Below are 17,499 nucleotides of genomic sequence, written 5' to 3'. Positions count from 1 at the left end.
TATTTAATAGTCAGTGTTCAATTATGAATATCTGATTTAATTTTACATTGAAGAAAGTTACAAAGATGTTAGTGTATTCTGTCAATTCTAGTTCATAGACTGAAAATCGGAATTGGCCAAAATCAGAATTGGCAGGTCAGACCCATAAAATATCCGAATGGATAAGAAAATTGCAATCAGTGCATCTTTAGTTGAAGCCCTAACTCTCCAGGTCTCAGACTCAAACTACAGCGAAGATGACACAAAGGGATCCCATGTCCTGCTTATTATGCATGTCCTCATCACTCTTGCTGTCACTTAAATATGAATACATTACTTACTTGGAATTGTCAGCTAGAACAGATGTGACCCAACAACCTTATCAACTTACTTTGCTGGTTTTATTAGTGTTTTACCATATTCAACCAAATAGATGAAATATATTGATTAAAAACATTATACATTTCAGCTTTAAATTGCAATTTTATTAATGTATAGTCCATCTGCTCAAACTCCTATGTGTGTTCTATAATACTTAAAAATACAAGAATGGTAAAGAAGATCCTGCAAAGAGCTGTCAATCTGTAGTTCAGCTCTGATTTGTGAAAACAGGCCTATAATTTTGCATTTTCATTTTAAGTTTATGTACAACACAATGATCAAACTGCTATTGCAAAAAACACAAGGTTATTCCTCCACTTTCCACTCCTGAAGGGGGGTTTTTACATTAGTTCTGACCCTATTAAAACAATGTAAAAATTGTTTATCTCACAGGAATCCAGTTTATTATTTTCAGTCATTAAAAAACAATCCTGACACTTTAAAAAAATTGAGTCCACATCAGAGGTTGCGCTAGACTTTTTCGTTGTCTGTCATTTTGACTGACAGGGTCATAAAAATCCCGTCATAATCTATTTTTACCTGTCACTCTAATTTTTAAAATGATAATAATTTCATATTCAATAGCATTTAAATTTCATTCATTTTTAATTAATATTCAGTCCGAACAAGCTGAACAGAGAATCCACACCGTACCTCTTTTATCAACACCATCATCATTATTGGGCTTTTTGAAGAAACCTTAGCTGCTGACACTCAGCTGCCGTGACACTAGGTGTGTTTGAGATGATCCAGGCTTGCGCAGAATTGATCAGCGATGATCGCCGCATAGTGCATGCCGGATAGATTTGTGTCCGACTTGATCCCAACTTGCACTGACGTCATGCACACGTGGGCAACGATAACCTCACGAGATCGAGGCAGCTGCAGTTTGTAGAGCCAGGTGCCACAGCTGCTCTCCACTGACTGCAAACGCCTGGCTGTCACCTGATTGACAAGCTTACAGGCTCTGATTGGCTCCTAATTTTGACAACAAACACCACGTGTTGTATAAAATACTAATTTTCTGTGTAATTGTAATATTTAATGCTGGACATATCAGTCTTCTGTTGTGCAATGAAGTTTTAATCTGTCAGAAAGCAGATATTTTGTGTCTGACAATAATACAGGTTATATATATATGACATCAAAAGAACAGTTTAGTGCTTTACAAGGCAGATAAAAGAACAGATGTTACAAGCGTCAAAAGGAGGATCTCTTCTATTTTAACTTCAATCAGCAATCAAGAACACACTTTATTTCTTCAGCTATGATCATGATCTGCAGACTACAGGTAACCTACAGGTGATCTAACAGGATGTTCGTGTCTCTTCCTCTACTCTCTCGTAAGTCTGTTGAAAACTGTCCGACTTGACTGCAGCTTTTTGTCTCCACCTCCTGCTGCAGCCGCCTGATCTCGTCTACTCTCCAGGCGAGGCGCAGTTCATCTCGAACCTACCTATTTTTCCGAGTGAAGCCGACGAGGTCATGCATTAAGAGAGACAATAGCTAATTAATAAGCTCACTCGCCACCAAGTGGTCAGGGGTGGATCCTGTCAAAATGACAGATGACCTTCAGATTTTTCTGTCACAGTTTTAAAAAACCGGTCAACGACGGAAAATATTCAGTTAACGCGACCGCTGGTCCACATACTGCCCCTGTACAACACAGTGACATGGTACTGATGTGTTGAGCCCATAAATGGTGTAGGAAATATACAGATATTTTTGTCTTGTGCAACATCCATCAGTAGTGATTTCATGTCCTTTAAAAGTGACTCATTTCCATGTGGTATTCTTTGTTCTTGACTCAATACGTTTATTAGTAGAGGATGATTGTATCATGATTTTGCAAAAGCATGTACTTGTTTGTTCCAAAACAAGCCTGTACTTTAAAGGTATAGTTCACCTAAAAATGAAAATTCAGTTATTATCTTCTCTCCCTCATGCTGATTGAAGGTTGGGTTTTGTTTTTTAGTCCACAAAACACTGCTGGAGTTTCAAAGGAAAACAACGTTGCAGAATCTCACCAGACGAGCAGTATTGAGGCCTTTTATTTTATTTCAGTTACTTTTTTCTGTTTGAATATCAGTCGATATAGGCTTATCCCGCTGTATCAGTCTTTATTGGTATCAGCATATATTAGCTAATAAATGTCAGCTAAATATCACAGTATATTTAATTTCCCTGACATTTCATGATTGAAATAGGAGCTTCATCTCATTGGTGCGAAAGTCATATAAAAACAACATTACTGCAAATCATTACTGCTCATTGATTTGCAACATTGCTTGCAAAGGGCTAAATACACCCAGAGATATTAAATAGATAGCTCTAATGATGCAAACAACATAAAAAGATCTTTGACAGTTGAGAAAAATCAGTCTGATGTTCCACGTCTTTGTATCACACAAAACTAATTGACAGTTTCATTTATGTAGTTTACATGAAAAGACCAGGTTCCACAAAATACAAATCATGCATCCACATTATTTTTAGATCTTTGGTTATATATTTAGTCTTCACGTTTGACTGCCACAAAACAGTCAGACTTTCAGATACCTCATTGTGATTCAGTCCATCCGTTTATGACTACAACCTGTGTCTCATATTTCCATTGTTTTGCCTGCATTCATGACATCTGGTTTTGAAATTGTGGAATTTGTATAGTATTTTTTGCCAGCCTTGGAGACACCAACGAGGATGATGATAACAATGATGACGTTCCAGTCAGCCAACACCCATATTTTGCTCTCATGTTCATTGATGTGTGACGTAAAGCACTTAGGCAATGTTACCTGCCAGAGGCAATGAGGAAACCCTTCCAGTTTGAACAAGTACATTTCAAAAGATGTAGAAACACAAACTGAATGTTGTCTTTTTGGGTGAAATTTTCCTTTCACATATAGAAATAAATGGATATATGCAGATAATTGCAGTATAATTGCACATGTTGCAAATGTTGCGATACACACCTGGTGTGTAGAATTATACCAATAGCTTAGATATAAATTATATTCCCTTGTAAAAAAAAGGATAACTGCACAGTACGGAAAATGGATGATGTCACAGTGTATATATATATACATTCAGTTGCACGTAAGAGATGAAAGATAACTATAAGTCAGAGGTTGCGCTAGACTTTTTCGTTGTCTGTCATTTTGACTGACAGGGTCATAAAAATCCCGTCATAATCTATTTTTACCTTTCACTCTAATTTTTAAAATGATAATAATTTCATATTCAATAGCATTTAAATTTCATTCATTTTTAATTAATATTCAGTCCGAACAAGCTGAACAGAGAATCCACACCGTACCTCTTTTATCAACACCATCATTGTTATTGGGCTTTTTGAAGAAACTTCAGCTGCTGACACTCAGCTGCCGTGACACTAGGTGCGTTTGAGATGATCCAGGCCTGCGCAGAAATGATCAGTGATGATCGCCGCATAGTGCATGCCGGTTAGATTTGTGTCCGACTTGATCCCGACTTGCACTGACGTCATGCACACGTGGGCAACGATAACCTCACGAGATCGAGGCAGCCGCAGTTTGTAGAGCCAGGTGCCACAGCTGCCCTCCACCGACTGCAAACGCCTGGCTGTCACCTGATTGACAAGCTGACAGGCTCTGATTGGCTCCTAATTTTGACAAACACCACGTGTTGTATAAAATACTAATTTTCTGTGTAATTGTAATATTTAATGCTGGACATATCAGTCTTCTGTTGTGCAATGAAGTTTTAATCTGTCAGCAAGCAGATATTTTGTGTCTGATAATAATAAGGGTTATATATATATGACATCAAAAGAACAGTTTAGTGCTTTACAAGGCAGATAAAAGAACAGATGCGTCAAAAGGAGGATCTCTTCTATTTTAACTTCAATCAGCGATCAAGAACACACTTTATTTCTTCAGCTATGATCATGATCTGCAGACTACAGGTAACCTACAGGTGATCTAACAGGATGTTTGTGTCTCTTCCTCTACTCTCTCGTAAGTCTGTTGAAAACTGTCCGACTTGACTGCAGCTTTTTGTCTCCACCTCCTGCTGCAGCCGCCTGATCTCGTCTACTCTCCAGGCGAGGCGCAGTTCATCTCGAACCTACCTATTTTTCCGAGTGAAGCCGACGAGGTCATGCATTAAGAGAGACAATAGCTAATTAATAAGCTCACTCGCCACCAAGTGGTCAGGGGTGTATCCTGTCAAAATGACAGATGACCTTCAGATTTTTCTGTCACCGTTTTAAAAAACCGGTCAACGACGGAAAATATTCAGTTAACGCGACCCCTGGTATAAGTACATAATAATATATATATTTATAAGTTCTAATAGGTATGATATGGAGCCTGAGGTAGACAATAGTGCAAAGTAGCTGCAGGTTGTGAGTGATGACCGATGTAACAGACACAAAAACAGTGCAATACTATTAAATATTCTTGTTAAATAGTCTGCCAGCTGTTGGGATGAATGATTTGCAGTAGTGTTCCTTTTCTCACTGTGGGTGTAGCAGTCAGCTGCTGAAGTAGCTGCTTAGTGCATCTACAGTCTCATGCAGCAGGTGAAAGGTTCTTTTTTTATGACATAAAACACAAAACAGTCTAAAACACTGAAGGTGATCACGAGTGAGTGGGTTTGGCTGCAGCTTGTTAGTCAGGAGAATCATGTTGGCTTGGCGCAGCTGTGTTAGCGAAGCACAAATATGACACTGCACTTCTTTAGGTCCTAAGAATCATGTGTGGATGGTTCTCATGATAGGCAGATTGCAAACAGACAGACATTCCTTGCTTTATAGTTAGATAAAAAAAATCTTACTGCCAGTTTAAAAAGTTTTAACTTAGAAATATATTGCTCACTGTAACTTTGGCTTGGAAAATGCAAACACAGTCTTCTTCCATCTTCTTGCGGATGGTCTTGTTTGCCTGTATAGGTCATACATAAGTCTCAGTATTAAATTGGGACTTTCATACCTAGTTAAAAACTACTTTTAGGAGGTTTCAATTTCATGTCTTTCTTTAATCTTGACTTGTTTAAGCCTGTACTCTCCATTATGCTTTTTTAAATTTGTGAACACCTGCTCAACACAGTGACGTTCATGCAAAGTTCAACTTCAGCTTGTATCATCAAATTCTCCTGCCAGACTAGTTCATACTTTTCCAGAAAGCCTCCTTAGGGCAATAATTAAGCCTACAAAGATCAGCAAACATCCTATTACCTATTGTTACACCCTGTGGGCCTTGTGGGTTTGTCCCACTTCCTTTTTTTTCAGTCCTTCCTCAAAGAAGGAACCAGTCTGTTGATAGGAATAATCACAAAGAGCTAAATATAGCTCCAGGGTTGTGATTGTTGTGTTATTTTTAGCTCGGAGTTATGCTCTGACGACGTGACTTGTTTGGTCTTGCATCACACCTGTGGAATTTCTCATTCACTAGAGGATATGAGCTGTTTGTGTACTTGCAGTGTGCATCTACTCCCCTTTATTTTGGTCAAGCAAATGCTTATGTAATTCTGAGAGGACGCATGTGTCCCTGTTCCAGATTAGTGTTGGCTTTAGCTTAATTTGTCCTTATTACATGTGACATTAAGTTTCTACGTCTATGTGCACGTTGTCCAAAGGCACTTTATTATAATAACAACCCCAAACATGCTCTTCACACTAGTGAAACTGCCTAGCCTTTCACCAGATACTAACTGACACAGAGATAGGACTCATTCAAAGACTCATTCAAAGCTTCTGTGTTTCGTGCACAGTGGGAATATCCACTTATCTTGTTAATTTCCTCCAACAAATATTTAGAGACAGCCTGGAAGATAAACACTAGAATCTTGCTGTCTTTCTTGCAAAAATAAACATCGACCTCTCTACAAGGGAAAATCCCATGCAAATTGATGGTAAATGTTGTGGCTTCGAATTATCCAACGGTTCACTGCAAATCAGGTCCCATACATGTACGTGACGTGTCATATCAGTAGGTTATTTTTATTATTCCTTTGCATCATGGTTGGGTGACATAGTGATGCATAACATTGCATTAGAAGGGTTGAAATAAATAGTAAATCAATCAGTCAACTAAAAATAATGCAAAAGCATAAGTGCTAAAACTCCACTGGTTCCAGCTTCGCAAATGTTAGTATTTTCTGTGCTTTGAAATTCTCTTATCATTGCAAACTGAATATTTATAAAAGGGATGGGTCAAGTAGAAAATAGAACAGTATGTCATAATAAATAAATACATACTCGGTCTGTGATACTCACTGGTCTCATTACTCTTGAACAGCTAAGTCAATAGCAGTGACACGTGAAATCAGCTCAACAAATGATGAATGTCCTCTAGGGAATTTAGAGAATTCAAGCAATTGATTGGCTTCATTGCTGCCTGATAGCTGAATACTCTCTTCTGGCTGACTGCTTTAATGTGCTGTGATGAAGTCATATTTTGTGGTAGGAGCAGTTTATAACATTATCATCAACATGATTATTTGTATAACTGGATCAAACCCTACCAATGGCTACCATGTACATGGAAAGTCAAAATGGCAGATTCTGGAGCTGGAGCTCTTGGAATTTTCTGACTAAAACTACCGCTCCGCATGTGTATATTCTGAATTTTATGGAATAATGGGAAAAAACAAAAGCTGGATAATCTTTTATGTAATCTGTGTCACACATATGTAAAACATTTCCTTGCTAAAGCAAAAATTTAGCCAGATTAGGAGGAGAAAACAAGCTACTGCTGATGCTATAAAGAAAAACTTCAAGTAAGTGTTAAAGGTATATATCTATGTACAAATTAAATTTAGAATTATTAAGATTTGGGAGTGAGCTGAAGGAACATTCTTGAAACTTGAGTTTCCATGTCTTAGTCATTGCTGTTCAAATTTCATCTATAAGTATGCATGCAGATTTGCCACAGATACCAGCCATATTTGCACTGTTGCTGTGCTTTATATTTGTCCATCCTTGACTCGTCACACCATCACACCAGACCTTTTTTTTAGTATGTGATACGTTCAACTTGTTCAGAGATGGGGAAATTATCACTGCAGTAGTTATATTTTTATTTGGATTCATTGCAGGCAGTTGAGTCAAACAGCACTGTCTCATTCACTCATTCTGAAATGACTTCAATCTGCAGTGGCTAAGTTGTGTGTCTGCCAAGCTGTCCAGCTGTTAACTAGTTTGTGAAAATGTCTGACAACTTGGCACGTGTTCAGAATAGTTGAGTTGAGTTTTTAAGTTGAGACGATTCATCCTCACATGAAGAGTTTTCAAAAAATGCTGTGGAAACTGTTCCCATGGTTTGATGTGTTAGTTCTTTGTCTTTTTTTTCTTTTTCTTTTTAGAAAATTTCAAGAATTCACAAAAACTTCACAAATGAGGTGAAATCTTGTAGCAGCAGATATGTCTGATTTTAATTGGTTTTGTGTATGGGTCAGCAATTGTAATAAAAGCGGGAGAAGAAAAAACAATTGGCCTGCCAGGCTCTTCAGGCTCAGTCACCTAACTTAAAATACACATCCTGCTGAAATGCGGAAATTGTGTGCAATATAGAAAAAATGCTCGAGTATATCTTGGTGATCCAAAATGAGTAATATTATGATAAAGAAATGTTTTTTTTTTCCCCCGACACCGACACTGATCTCTCACCAACATCTGATAGTGTTTTCAATCTTCTCAGCAGACCGATGGAACCTCCCTCAAAGAAGGAGGCTGTTCCAGTTATGAGGCGACCAGATGAGTGGAAAGACCCGTGGCGTCGGTCCAAATCCCCCAGAAGGCGCCCCGGGCTGGGGTCCCCACCACGGGGCCGCCGGCGACATAGGCCTTCAGGGTCCTCCGTCTCTCTGTCCAACTCCTCCAGGTAATTCCAGTCTCGTCACGATGGGGAGGGGGGTGTTCATGAGTTAATAAACAAGCAGCATTTCTGTCAACCTGCAGTGTGGGGAAAAAACATCTTGGCTGGAAATTAATCACCAATTTAAAACATTATGAAGGAGCAGATAAAGAGAAATTCAGTAATTAACCATGATATCTCTTAAATTAATAATCACCACAATTTAATAATCCTAGATTGAAGTGAGGTCAGAAGAACAGATCAGAAGAACTCTAATTTACTCCATTTTATTCATTCATTTAGTCTCTCTCTTTTCTGTATCTTAAAAACAGCAGACATTTACAGCTTATAGGAATGTGAGCTTGCACGTTGAGCCTGTAAGTCTGGAAGCATTTGGGACATTCTGTTGATTGCAAAATAATGTGCAAGGCAGAGTTGTTGCCTTTTTTGCAACACTACATGACGTGTGGTTTAGCACTGGAAGAAAAAACATCCTGTTGATCCTTGTGTAGAAAAAAAGAAAACGAGTCAATGACGCGTAGACACTTGAGCTGAACTGTCATTTATCTCAAATAGTTGTCAAATAGTTGCATAACATAGATTTGTTTTATCAGAATGAGATCAGAGATCCGTTTGCTCAGTGATACTTGTTCAGTACAAAGAACAGCAGCCACCGTCCTCATGGTGGTGACCTAAACAGATCTCAGGCATTCCAGACTACTGCCATTCAGTTGTCTAATTGTAATCATACCTTCAGTAATGGTTGCTATGATGCAACAAATGTTTGTGGAATTGCCTGGTCTTGGTATCTTGGATACCTCTGTGTCATAATGAGTATTTTGAATGCAAGCTGGCATGAATGTCTGCACTTTATCTTCTTCCTGAATGTCAAAGCACCTCCCTATGTGCGCATGTGTTTTCCTCCAAATGATCCAGTTTCTCCTACCATGAACAACATGTGTACTAGATCGATTCTCCAGTCAGTACCCCTGACAAAGGTGCTGACTTAGAGCTCAGACTTAGAGATGGTCCCTGGGTGCTGTTTGACTGTATGATCACAATAGAGTTGGCCTTACCTTTACTTAACCTTATGTGTGATGGCAAATGAAAAGTCCAGCTCTTACCGATGTTATTATCTTCTGGAGGTCATGGTTGTCTACCCTAAAATTCAGTGCAGTCCATTCAGTAGTCCAACAGCCATGACAAGGGTTGGGTACCAAACACAACAGTTTTAATGGCACAGACCAAATTACATCGGTACTAACAAGTATAAATTTAAGTTAAATCAGTCTGTGCCAAATTTTGATACCTTGGAGAACATCTTGGTGAGAGAGTATCTCAAAGTATACAGAAAAAGAGAGAGCAAGTAGCAGCTTGTTAAATTCACAGTGAGTCAGGACAATAGTGAGCCGAAAGCGGTTGCAAGTCTGCTTAAACTTTTGAAAACAGATTGTTGCAGACAGCAATCACAGCTGTCTACTAATGTGAAAGACTGATGAGGTCAGCACATCAAACAAACACAGAATACAGTCATCTAAAAGCTAAAGAATACAACGTTTTCATAGCCTGAAAGCTAAGTCCCATAAAATAGCGTCAGCTAACATTAGCACACTTGCGGCCAGCATCTACACAGTGTAACTTAATCTTGGACAATGAAATTTAAAGTGAGGCATTGACAACTTTTTAGGTGATTAATTAGCTTGTTGGGTAAGTTGTTGGTGATAAGGTGATAACTGGGCTTCTTTCACTGTCTTGGTTGGCTTGATATTTTTAACTAGTGTTAGCCAACTCTCAGCCACTGGCTGTGTCTAAAACTCCTCACCAACGTGCTATTCTGCACACTACAACATTGCGTGAGATTCATTAGTTTGTCTGAAACCTCAGTATGAAACAAATATTCATAAATCGCAGACTATTCACTGAGAAATATTACAGTATGCAAGAATTGTGGTGGGAACAGCAATAACATAACAAGAAGGATTCTATGTGTCTGCAACATAAATAACCGTGTTGCTCTTAAGACAGACAGACAGGCTGAAGGTAGTAGATACAGTTTGAGAGGGGAGAGGGAAGGATTTTATTTCATGTGCTGTATAAAATGTTCTAAGTAGACAGCAAAATATTCTAAATAAATATCAATGTTGAAAGTGACAAGCTGAGTAGTACTCCTTATGAAAAGCAAACTGATTTGTTCCCCTTTTACTTATCCATCTACACTGTGCATAGAGAATTCTCAGTTGTATGAATGTTAGATACCCTCTCCTGGTCTGGAAATAGAACCATTGCTGTAAAGCTGACTGATTTTGAGGTTATCTCATGGGGGAAAAAGTAAAAAAAAAAAGTATGGAATGCACTTTATTGGGTGGGGTTTGGTGTGTGTAGGAAGTGGGGTCAAAAGGGAAAAAATGCAGTGTTTGACTGCTCTTTAACATGAAGCTGTTCATTAATCCTAACGTGTGCTGTGTGTATTTGTGTTCCAGGTCTTCATCTCGCTCTTCATCCTACACAGGCTCTGGGTCATCTCGTTCCCGCAGCCGCTCTTCCTCGTTCAGCTCCTACTCCAGCCACTCATCCCAGCACAGCTCGTTCAGCGGCAGCCGCTCTAGGTATACAGGAGTGTGTGTGTTTGTGTCTGTGTGCATCTCACTACATCGAGCTGCTGTTTTTGCTCTAGCGCTTAAAAAAAAAACACACAGTCAAGACTGTTTCTTTCCCTTACTTCTTTTCAGTCTGCAAACATGAGTATATGGTGTTTTCAGTACTTCCACAAAGTCCACTACTGTGGGATTTTACAGTTTATGAAAAGTTTTTTGCCACTACAAAGCTGTTTCCATCTCTTGTGTGGATCAATCAAGAACAGTTGACATCTGTTTTTGATATAAAAGCTAAATAGAGGTATTTGCCTTAATTGAGCGTACATTTATAAGTCAATATTTCTCGGCATTAAGTCATTAAACTATAATACAATTTTGAGATGGGCCTTTATACTGTATTTTATAATGTTTTAGTAAGAAGCCCCTCTGTTTTCTGTTCTGTGTTAATTTGTCTTGACAAATTCATATCCTCTTCTATCATATCCTATATATCATTTCCACCAGTATGATAATTTAATCATGATACCCACCATTCTGCTGCCCTCACTTTATCAGATTTACCAGATATTTCTCTCATGAGTTGGTAGAGACCAAAAATGGAGCTAAAAAAGGGTGAATGGGTACTGCTGGATGTGTAAATAAGGTACCGCTTCCTAACAAGTTCACCAGATGTTGCCTTCACAACTTGTTTCCACTACCTTCAAGTAGCCAAATTCAGTCACTTGTCATTAAGCCTTTACTGAGATTGTTTGAAATGAAAAAAAGGAAACACATCAAAGCACAGCCATGTTTTTTGAGAGTTATGTCGGGTTTTTTTCTGAATGACATAAGGTAGCGCTATTTTGCTGTTTATCTATAGGTCTCGATCATTTTCTACGTCTCCCTCACCGAGTCCAGCAGCACCAAGGAATGCTAAGAACAAAGCGGACCTTCCTCCTGCATTAACTAAAGGGTAAATCTTACATCCATAGTGAGCCATGCATATATGATCTGCTTCTGTTCTTGTTTCGCTTTAAATACATGTTGTCATTTAATGTTCAACTTTTTTGTGTGGTAGTAAATAATGTAACTGTAGTTTGGGCTTGCTCCTACATGACACTGCATCATGCCTATTTACTGATTATTATTTATTGATCATAAGCTGGAACACTGCATGTGCTCTGCTGCTGAGATGCTAGTTGTTCTCACATGCCTGCCCATCACTGTCTGCATGCTTGAAAAAACAAGAAGTGCCTTTTCCCTCCCTAAGCATGCCGCTGAAGCCGGGTGCCATGCCCCCTCCTCGTAGGGACAAGCCTCCCATGAAGAAAGGGCCCAGTCCTCCTCCACCTGGTGGACTGCAGGGCAGGCCTTCCAAACCCCTGCCAGAGGGAGGGAAGCCTCCTACCAATCCCAGGGAGCCCGGAGGCGCAGGCAGCGGGGCAGGCAGCGGTGGAGCAGGGAGACCCCTGCCACCCCGGGAACCTGGAAAACCTCCCAACCCGAGGGAAGACAGGCGGAAAGACCGGCAGCAGCGTCCTCCTCGGAGGTTGGTGACTCACCTTCAAGTTCTCTGTTATAGTGTTAGATTTGTCTGATAACCTGTTGGATTGCATTACATCACAAAAGGAATTTGATTAATGGCAGGAATCAGGAAAAAGAAAATCTCTTTTCTAGTAAATCATTTCAAACTTGAGTCTCACGGTTGCTATGACTTGCCTGGTCAAAATGCTGGGGCATTCTGAGGTTGTGACATTTTTAAATTTTAGTTAACATTTAGTTAACAGGAAAATGGGCAAAATACACCAAGATGAGCCATCCATAGTCTGGTATCAGTGTGGTATCCTGCCCAAGCAGGCTTACAGGGCGTACAAACATCAAGTCATCTTAGAAAAGAATCTTTAGAAATAAAATTAGCATATACTTTGCTACTTAGTTCAGCTTTTTGTTGTGTACTCAGAGCATGGCCTGAAACGGTCACAGAGCTTGCCAGCATTCATTGCTACACTCTGCAAAATCATACCCACACAGGCGAAATATCAAGTTTTTAAGGAGTCCCAATTCCTTACACTGTGGTGTGAGCACAGCGTGGACATGAGGAAAACAGTTTGAAAGCTGTGGTATTGCGTCCAGGTGTGTGCATGTAAGGGGGAGGGAGAATACTGGCTTGCCTTGTTTACTGAGCTCATATTTGCGAGGAAGTAGGTTAGTGGATGATGCTGTTAAACGGATATGTTTGCAATTAATAGTGCTGTGTTTCCTAACACCTTCACATTTGCATGTTGGTGTCTGTGTTTGTGCGTGGCATACGTGACACTGCAGGTGTATCCCACAGCTGTATGTTTTGGGGAAGACCATAGAGAGATGTGTGTAGGAGGGAGTGGGTGAATGGCCAGTGGGAAAAAGTGGACCTTTGTAAGTTTTGTACACAAGTATGTGATGGAAAGCAACATAAGCCAGGGAGGAAGAACAGTAAAAGGGCAGGGAAGAACAGTGAGGGTGTGTGACAGTGTTTTCATCTGTGTGTGTGGGTGTGAGTGTGGGCAGAATGGGTAACACACATGGAAACTATCCAGGAAAACCAGTTTTTTATTCTGTTTACACACTACTTCCCTCTGATTGTCAGATATGATACGATATGATGTGCTGTACTATGCTATCGGCACTATGTACTCTGCTGAGCCAATGGGGTAACATTCTAAATATTTTTGAGGAGACAGCTTTAGTGCATTACTGTCTTTAAGGAGTGGTTCACATAAATAAAAATTCAGTCACTGTTTTCTTCACTTTGTGTCATCTTAAAGATACACAATACTAAGAAAATGAGAAAATATCCTTATACTTGAGTAGAACGATAATTATGTTTTGTAATACAGTATCACAGAAACACTGTATCATGAGATTGTTCATTCATTCATTCATTCGTTTATTGTCTTCCGCTTATCCGGGGCTGGGTTGCGGGGGCAGCAGTCTGAGCAGGGACACCCAGACTTCCATCTCCCCGGACACTTCCTCCAGGTCTTCCGGAGGGACCCCAAGGCGTTCCCAGGCCAGCCGAGCGACATAGTCACTCCAGCGTGTCCTGGGTCTTCCCTGGGGCCTCCTCCCAGTGGGGCATGCCCAGAACACCTCCCCAGGGAGGCGCCCAGGAGGCATCCGATATAGATGCCTGAGCCACCTGAGCAGCGGCTCTACTCCGAGCTCCTCCCGGGTGACAGAGCTCCTCACCCTATCTCTAAGGGAGTGCCCCGCCACCCTGCAGAGGAAACTCATTTCAGCCGCTTGTATCCGAGGTCTTGTTCTTTCGGTCATGACCCAAAGTTTATGACCATAGGTGAGGGTCTTCACCTTTCGGCTCTCCTCCTTCTTTCCCACGACAGACCGGGGCAATGACCGCATTACTGCTGCCGCTGCACCGGTCATCAATCTCGCACTCCATCCTCCCTTCACTCGTAAACAAGACCCCAAGATACTTGAACTCCTCCACTTGAGGCAGGGACTCTCCTCCGACCCGGAGGGAGCAAACCACCTTTTTCTGGTCGAGAACCATGGCCTCGGACTTGGAGGTGCTGATTCTCATCCCAGCCGCTTCACACTCGGCTGCAAACTGCCCCAGTACATGCTGAAGGTCTTGGTTCGAAGGAACCAACAGGAAAACATCATCCGCAAAAAGCAAAGATGAGATCCTGTGGTCCCCAAACCGGACTCCCTCCAGCCCCTGGCTGCGCCTAGAAATTCTGTCCATAAAAATAATGAACAGAACCGGTGACAAAGGGCAGCCCTGCCGGAGTCCAACATGCACCAGGAACAGGTCTGACTGACAGGTCTTACTGCCGGCAATGCGAACCAAGCTCCTGCTCCGGTCATACAGAGACCGTACGGCCCCTAACAGAGGGCCCCAAACTCCATACCATACCATACCGAAGCACTTCCCACAGAATGCCACGAGGGACATGGTCGAATGCCTTTTCCAAGTCCACAAAACACATGTGGACTGGTTGGGCAAACTCCCATGAACCCTCAAGCACTCTGCGGAGGGTATAGAGCTGGTCCAGTGTTCCACGACCAGGACGAAAACCGCATTGTTCCTTCTGGATCCAAGGTTCGACTATCGGCCGAATTCTTCTCTCCAGTACCCTGGAATAGACTTTACCAGGGAGGCTGAGGAGTGTGATCCCCCTGTAGTTGGAGCACACCCTCTGATCCCCCTTCTTAAATAGAGGGACCACCACCCCGGTCTGTCCCCAACTGCCACGCGACGTTGCAGAGGCGTGTCAACCAAGACAGCCCTACAACATCCAGAGACTTGAGGTACTCAGGGTGGATCTCATCCACCCCCGGTCCTTGCCACTGAGGAGCTTCCGAACTACCTCAGTGACTTCAGCTTGGGTGATGAGTGAGTCAACCTCTGGGTCCCCAGCCTCTGCTTCCTCAACAGAAGGCGTGTCAGTGGGATTGAGGAGATCCTCGAAGTATTCCTTCCACCGTCCGACAATATCCTCAGTCGAAGTCAACAGCTCCCCACCACCACTGTAAACAGTGTTGGCAGGGTACTGCTTCCCCCTTCTGAGGCACCGGACGGTTTGCCAGAATCTCCTCGAGGCCGACCAGTATTCCCCCTCCATGGTCTCCCCAAACTTTTCCCATACCCAAGTTTTTGCTTCTGCAACCGCCCGGGCTGCAGCGCGCTTGGCCTGCCGGTACCCGTCGGCTGCCTCAAGAGTCCCACAAGCCAACCAAGCTCGATAAGACTCCTTCTCCAGCCTGACGGCATCCCTTACCTCCAGGCACCGGAGACCTTACAGCCACAGCTCTGAATGGCCATGTCAACAATGGAGGCGGAGAACATTGTCCATTTGGACTCAGTGTCTCCGGCCTCCCTCAGGATCTGGTCAAAGCTCTCTGGGGGGTAAGAGTTGAAGATCCCTCTGACAGAGGGTTCTACCAGACGTTCCCAACAGACCCTCACAATACGTTTGGGCCTGCCAAGTCTGTCCAGCTTCCTCCTCTGCCAGTGGATCCAACTCACCACCAGGTGGTGATCAGTTAACAGCTCAGCCCCTCTCTTCACCTGAGTGTCCACGACACACAGCTGAAGGTCAGTTGACACAACTACAAAGTCGATCGTTGACCTCCGACCTAGGGCGTCCCCGTGCCACATGCACTGATGGACACCCTTATGCTTGAACATGGTGTTTGTTATGGACAAACTGTGACTAGCACAGAAATCCAATGTCAGAACACCACTCGGGTTCAGATCGGGGGGGGTGTTCCTCCCAATCACGCTGGGAGTCCCCAGTCGGAGCGCTTTCCAGCACCCCTCCCAAGGTCTCCAAGAAAGCCAGGTACTCTGCACTGCCGAAACAACAGTGAGGCACCTATCCCCGACCCGAAGGCGCAGGCCAATGACCCTCTCATTCACTGGGGAAAACTCCAACACATGGCGGCTGAGCTGGGGGGCTATAAGCAAGCCCACACCAGCCCGCCGCCTCTCACCATGGGCAACTCCGGAGTAGAAAAGAGTCCAGCCTCTCTGAAGGAGTTGGGTTCCAGAGACCCGACTGCGCATGGAGATGAGCCCAACTATCTCTAGCTGGTACCGCTCAACCTCCTGCACTAGCTCAGGTGCGGGAGGTTGAGCGAGGTGACATTCCATGTCCCCACTGTGAGATTCCATGTCCTGGGATTGGGTCGTCGGGCCCCCTCCCATGACCGCCACCCAAACCACACTGCATTGGCCCCTTCTGAACCCTCCCACGGGTGATGGGCCTACAGGAAGGCGGGCTGACGTCGCTCATTCAGGCTGGGCCCGGCCAGGTCCCGTGGACATGGACCTGGCCACCAGGCGCTCGCCTGCAAGCCCCAACCCTAGGCTTGGCTCCAGGGTGGGGCCCCGGTAACGCCAATCTGGGTGACGTAGACATCCTTGATCTTAGACTATTCATTGGGGTCGTTGGAACCACTCTTAGTCTGACCTGTCACCTAGGACCTGTTTGCCTTGGGAGACCCTACCAGGGGCGACAAGCCCCTGACAACATAGCGCCTAAGATCATTCAGGTTCTCAAACCCCTTCACCATGATAAGGTGGCGGTTCAAGGAGGGGTGTATCATGAGATTGTGATACATACAAAGATTTGTGGCAATGATTTATTTAGTGTTTAAACTGCCAATCACTTGATAGCAGTGCTGTTATCTAGTTTCATTGTTCCAACTGCATAAAGAGACTTTAAAGCTCAGATTTTATGCATCTGGTGGTGTGTTCTTTGTATTAGGACTGTCTCGATCTAAGATTTTCCTTAGTCGAACCAGATTTGACCACCCTATACAAATATTTGAGCTTTCATTTTTTACATTGTGCTGTCCAGCATCACCTGCACTGCATGCTCCACACTCCTTTACATCGTGAATTTAGGATTTATTTGGACCAAACCAGAGTGGGTAATATAAAAATACATTGATTACCTTTAATTTCTCACTGAAATATTCTCCCTGTGCATTTTTGTGAACTTCTTTAGGTTTATCCTGTAACTGCACAGTGATTGAAAGGGCGAAAAAAACAAATGCTCTACTCGACGAAACTCTGTTGACTCTGCAGGCTCAGACTAATGATTTGAATCAACAGCTGTCAGGAGGAAGCCCAACTTCATGCTATGACAGTTTTCCTGAAATTAGATAAACAGCAACATACCGCATTGCTTATTGTATTGCAATATTTCGCAATATTGAATCAT

At 42.5% G+C, this 17,499-nt stretch overlaps 1 protein-coding gene across 2 annotated transcripts in view; it reads left to right on the top strand.

Annotated features, from left to right (window-relative positions):
• Window positions 1-17,499, top strand: part of zc3h18 (zinc finger CCCH-type containing 18) — a 43,444-nt gene that overhangs the window by 17,046 nt on the left and 8,899 nt on the right. The window contains exons 10-13 of one of the 2 annotated variants that reach the window (XM_084733438.1): window positions 8,040-8,222; window positions 10,676-10,801; window positions 11,649-11,741; window positions 12,039-12,317. In XM_084733438.1, the coding sequence (XP_084589564.1) occupies window positions 8,040-8,222; window positions 10,676-10,801; window positions 11,649-11,741; window positions 12,039-12,317 (681 nt within the window). Of the gene's footprint in view, window positions 1-8,021; window positions 8,223-10,675; window positions 10,802-11,648; window positions 11,742-12,038; window positions 12,318-17,499 lie in introns of both variants that reach the window. The other variant, XM_084733437.1, reaches the window with a different exon arrangement.

Source organism: Lutjanus erythropterus, chromosome 13 (assembly GCF_056507025.1).
Source record: "Lutjanus erythropterus isolate fLutEry1 chromosome 13, fLutEry1.hap2, whole genome shotgun sequence".
NCBI lineage: Eukaryota > Metazoa > Chordata > Actinopteri > Lutjaniformes > Lutjanidae > Lutjanus > Lutjanus erythropterus.
This window is presented reverse-complemented; position numbering and strand designations above follow the sequence as displayed.